Source organism: Daktulosphaira vitifoliae, unplaced genomic scaffold, assembly GCF_025091365.1.
Source record: "Daktulosphaira vitifoliae isolate Bord-2020 unplaced genomic scaffold, ASM2509136v1 Scaffold_2, whole genome shotgun sequence".
Classification (NCBI taxonomy): domain Eukaryota; kingdom Metazoa; phylum Arthropoda; class Insecta; order Hemiptera; family Phylloxeridae; genus Daktulosphaira; species Daktulosphaira vitifoliae.
Genome location: NW_026099573.1, coordinates 2,892,260 through 2,897,500, shown reverse-complemented (window position 1 = coordinate 2,897,500; position 5,241 = coordinate 2,892,260). Strand labels below are relative to the sequence as shown.

General features: G+C 26.4%; 1 protein-coding gene across 2 annotated transcripts; it reads left to right on the top strand.

Moving 5' to 3' along the window:
• The first annotated feature begins 661 nt into the window (after positions 1–661).
• LOC126898859 (uncharacterized) lies at positions 662–3,720 on the top strand. Of its 2 annotated transcripts, none has more exons than XR_007702385.1 (2): positions 662–762; positions 3,388–3,720. XR_007702385.1 is itself a non-coding variant. In XM_050673266.1 (2 exons), the coding sequence occupies exons 1-2, from the start codon at positions 1,595–1,597 to the stop codon at positions 3,613–3,615; spliced, it is 450 nt and encodes a 149-aa protein (XP_050529223.1). In that variant the 5' UTR covers positions 1,560–1,594; the 3' UTR covers positions 3,616–3,720. The 2 variants fall into 2 exon arrangements, 1 of the variants encoding a protein (XP_050529223.1); XM_050673266.1 differs by lacking the exon at positions 662–762 and adding an exon at positions 1,560–1,816.
• The last annotated feature ends 1,521 nt before the right edge of the window (positions 3,721–5,241 follow it).

The following is a 5,241-nucleotide window of genomic DNA, read 5'->3' as shown; positions in this document are numbered from 1 at the left end:
TATATTGAGATTTCGTTTAATTTTTCTTATTTTATCTTGAAATAGATTTAATTTAATGTAAGTTTGATGAAAAGAAATGTTTTTTAAACATTATAACGTTTAAAATAAAATAATTTGATATCAAGATTTACCCCTTTTAATATTTTGGTATATGAAAAGATTTTCAGAAAGAATATGTTGAAAGTAAAGTACTTATCTTAAATAATACCACAAAAACTTTTATTTTATCCTGTTTATATAAGTTATGCAAGACAAATCGTCGAAACGTCGTCCTTTTTTAATCGTATAGTAAAACCTCAAATATTATAGCTTTAAATGGTGTAAATTGTAGCGTTACGCTACAGCTTTAGCATTGTTTGACAGTTGCAAGAAAGTCCGCTGGACAGCGCTGTTTGACAATTTTTATTCAAAAGAATATAAATTAATGTATTTTTTTATTTTTTATTATATTTATTGTAATGTTGGTAAATTATTTTGTTACATATCAGTCTTAATGGGAACTCGAAAATGAAATAGGATATTAGAATACGCATTTTTTCATTGGAGGGTATTAAAAAATAAATTATCAATGGGCGATCGTTTTACACTACTCAGGTGGTGACAAGTAATATAAAATACACCGTCACTACTTGTATAATTATCTCTAAAAATTATAATAATATTTTTCATTAGTTTATTCATTATGTTTTTTTAAAACCGTGTTTCACCAGTGATTGCAATATTCATTGCCCACTAGTTTTCTTCTAAACATCTTACCATTGAGTAAGTTTTATTATATTTAAACTTTTTAATCTTTACTCTAACTACACATATAATTTTCAACGGTGTTCGTAACTAAGCGTTACCAACCGTGATCAAAATTATTTATATTAAAATTCTATTCATTAAAAGTTAGTACAATCTTCAACGGTGATCATAACCTCCGTGTTATCAACCGTGATAAAGATAACTGTCTTTTTTGTTAAAATCCACTTAACCTTTTTGCAACGGTGTTCGTAACTACTCGTTACCATCCGTGATCCGTTATACTTCTACTTTCACCTTAAATTAAATAGTTCCTAAAGTAAGACTGATATGTGATAGTAAGCTGTTTAGTATATATTCATCTTTTCATCAAAGATTAATTATTTGAACAAATTTGCGTTATATTTAACTATTATTGATAAATTTAAAAGAGTAAAAACGTAGAAACGTTAACATATAAATATTTTTTAAACTTTTTTTTATAATTTGATTTGGGTTTTTGAATTTTTTCGTTTTATTCCATAATTATGAAATTACTACAAATAGAAGGGTAATTTTGTAAAGAATTCAGAAATATAATTTTTTTTGTCTATTCTTTGATAAATAATAAATAAAGTGCTATGTATTGCTAGTGGAGATATAAATTGATATATTAATTCGATAAAATAAAAAATGATCTGTGGTACCTTTTCAGTTTTATGAGTAGACTTATTTCAAAAATTTGAAATTTTCAGTGAAACATATGATTTAAAACGAGAAGCTCGCTAAATTTGTTTTTGGTTTAAAGTCATATGAAATTGATCACCAGGGAAATAAAATATAATTAGTGCAAACATTTTTTTTTTTATAAATGGCTTATGTAGTTTTGTGGAATTTAATTATTTTTACATTATTGATTGTTTGTTTTTCATGTGCAAATCTAGATTCAGTTTCAAAAAAATTAGATGCACAGTCAAAAACCCGTATAGACATATTTGTTAAAACTATTAGACAACTACAAAGATGTTATTTATGGTCTAAGACACTGCCTTATAAAGAACAGTTAGATTATCTAGTTACACTACAGCGCAAAGTAATAATAATATTGTGTTATTTATGTGCGATTTAAACACATATGTATGTAGATCTAATAGATAAATAGATCGACTATTTATATGATTTTTTTTGGTCACCTTATAAAAAGTGAAAAATTTTAACAATAGTAATCTCTTATGTACGTTCATGGATAACTAAAATTCGTAATAGCTGTCTCACCAAAAGTGTTGAAATTTCACAAGCTTACAAGCGGTGAACATTTAATACATCACTGTGCTCTATTTTGTGTTTAAGAAAATGTACTTTTTTTGTTATTTTATTGTATGGAACTAAATAATTTTAAATTGAAAAACCTTCAAGAATAAAATATTAACTTTATAAAATACTAAAAAAAAAAAAAAACACATCTTAGTAAAACCAATACCTTCTCAGCTTCGCATTGAAGCTAAAATGTATATGATTAGACGAGATTCTTTCTGATAAACTACAATTTAATCTTCAAGAACCCTTTTTTTCGATTTATCATAGCAATTCCATTTTTTCTCCAAATCATGCACTAGTTATACATTAATATGCACGTCAAACTCTTCTATATCAGATTAATTAATTCATCAATCCGTTGATATGTTTCCTTTGAAATAAATCATAAATAAATGCTTATCTTATTAAAATGAGTAATAAAAATAAAACCCAGCACAGTGGGGTGGTGGCACAGTGGGGTGGTGGCATAGTTGGGTCCAGTATAGATGATATCTGACAGTGATTAAAATCACTATCATAAAAAACGCTTCGATGCAAATCTGTAGATAGTGTTTAATTTATAAAAAAAAAAATTTGTTAAAATAGCATATTTTTGAATACGGTAGCCTTTTGCGCATAGAAGATAGGTCGTCGGGACAAATTTTTTTTTTTTATTTTATAGTACATGAAATAAGCTTTAATTTGATATATGTTTAAAGGACGCAGTATTTCCGGAACATTTTCAAAAGTTCAGTTGAAAAAGTTAATTTTTGTAAAAAAGTTGCCATTTTAAATCCCCCCCCAATGAGCAGGTTAAGTGATAGATTTTCAAAAAAATGATATCAAATGAAAGGTAAATATTTAAGGTTTTAGTATAAAAAAAAATTATGTTGATTTGTTGATTTTTCAAAAAGTTATGGAAGTTTTAAGAAAAAAAAGTGAAAAAATTTCGAAAATTAGCGATTTTTAAATTTGTAATTTTTTTGGATATTCCCCCATTTGCGGGGAACGAGGGAAAATTTTTCAATTTTTAAAGATAATGTCTTCAACTAGATACGATTTGTGATCTTTTGACGTATTTTTGAAAGAAATCGGTCCAGTGAGAGCTGAGAAAAAGTGGCAATAGAAAAAAAAAAAAAAAAAAAACACATCATAGTAAAACCAATACCTTCGCAGCTTCGCATCGAAGGTAAAACACATCTTAGTAAAACCAATACCTTCTCAGCTTCGCATCGAAGCTAATAGTATTCAAGAAGGTTACTATTATTTATTATTATTAACTATAAATAAATGATATATATATTAAATCTCAATAAATTTTGTATAATTTTAAAATTATAAAAAAAATTATGTATTTATTTTCTCTAGATTATTTTTGATGTGAATATTGAGAGTGATGATTTTTACCTTAAACGTCGGAAATCGCCCATTGAAAGAAACCCCAAAAAGTTTAAGTGTTCGGTCAGTCCAAAATATTATGGTTTTTACTTTGGTTCTCCAGCTATTGTTGGCTTATGTTTTTTAGGTTGTGTCACTTGCGTAACAATATTTTACTGGCGAACAAGATGTAATGAACATGATCAAATTTTTTATTAATTAAGAGTGTAAAATACATAAATTATGTTTGTTTGATAAATAACGTATTTAAGCTTCAAAGTAAAGCTGCACAAATTTAGTTTTTATAATGATGTGTTTTTATGGCTGTTGCAATTAAAAATTTGTAACTGAATCAATATAATGGAATAACACAACAAAGAAATGCAGTTACATCAAGTTAAAATTTTAAGATAGAGTTTAATCACTTGATTATTAAAATTTTAAGTTTGGTTAATGAGAAAATATTTTATTATCTACTTTGAAAAAAGTATTGTTAAATTAGATATGTTAAATAAAATGTATTTACTAAGCAATTTTTTACTATTAAAAACTAAAATATTGAATTAATTAATTCTTAGTTAAATAACTATAACTAAATATCCCTTCATTAATAATTATAAAAAATTATGTATATACAAAAACATTGCAACTTCGATGCGAAGCTGAGACGGTATTTACCATGTGTTATTTTTTTGATTTTTTTTTTTAGTGTCTGTTTAAATTTTTTCTCAACTCTCATCGAACCGTTTTTTTTCAATGATACATCAAAAGATCTCAAATCGTATTTAGTCGAAGACATTATACTCAATAATTGAAAAAAATTCTCTCAATCCCTTTAAATTGGGGAAATCTCCAAAAAAATTACAAATTTAAAAATCGCTAATTATCGAAATTTTTTCAATTTTTTTAACTTCAATCAATATAATTTTTTTATATAGATGTATGATGTCTTTACCTATCATTTGGTTTATTTTTTTTATAAATCTGACTTTTTACCTGCCCACAGAAGGAATTCAAAAAATTAAAAAAAAAAAAAGTATCAGTTCAGTAGTTTCCAAGTCCATTGCGGACAAACATCGTAACATGAGATTTTTATATATATATATATAAGCGTTTTTTATGATAGTTATTTTAATCACTATCAGATATCATCTATACTAGGCCTAACTATGCGTCCAATAATAACGCAAAATGTAATTAATAAAGATATAATCAAACAAAATAAAACATAAAATAATGATACACTTAAAACAGAATAAATAAATAATACACAAAATGAAAACTTAATGTCACAAACGTACCACGCGGAAAGAGATTCCTTCGGTACTCCCGAGGTCTTCTCTCTCTCCCCTTTCAATTCATTCCATTTCGTCTTATATACTAAAATATTTTCTTTTTCTTTTTATAAAATTCATATAGTAATCATTTTCAAAAATGTTTATAAATATTTACTTCCTGATCTAGTAACAATAATTCGGGGAATTACAATTAATCTAAACATTACAAAAGTGTTCTACTTCTAGGTTTACAAATAATAGACTACAGTAGAACTCCAATTATCCGAATTAATGGGGACCGGGACCCATTCACTGACTAATCAAAATAAACAATGACAGGTGACTGCAATGCGCCGGAACTGGAGTGGGAACTCTTACCACGTGTTGTGCCTACACTGACGCCGCGGACTTTGGACAAATTTTTTTCTGATTTTTTCTGAAAGTGATTCGGATAATCGGCGATTCGGATGATCGGAGTTCGGATAATTGGAGTTCTACTGTATATTATATTTTTGTATTAATAGATCAAGAAATTCATAATTAAACCAAACAATACAAAAATGCTTTT

Coding starts and splice junctions, on each gene's coding strand:
- LOC126898859 (XM_050673266.1), top strand. CDS start 1,595: ATGGCTTATGTAGTTTTGTGGAATTTAATTATTTTTACATTATTGATT. Junction 1,817..3,387: donor TAGTTACACTACAGCGCAAA/GTAATAATAATA, acceptor TATTTTCTCTAG/ATTATTTTTGATGTGAATAT.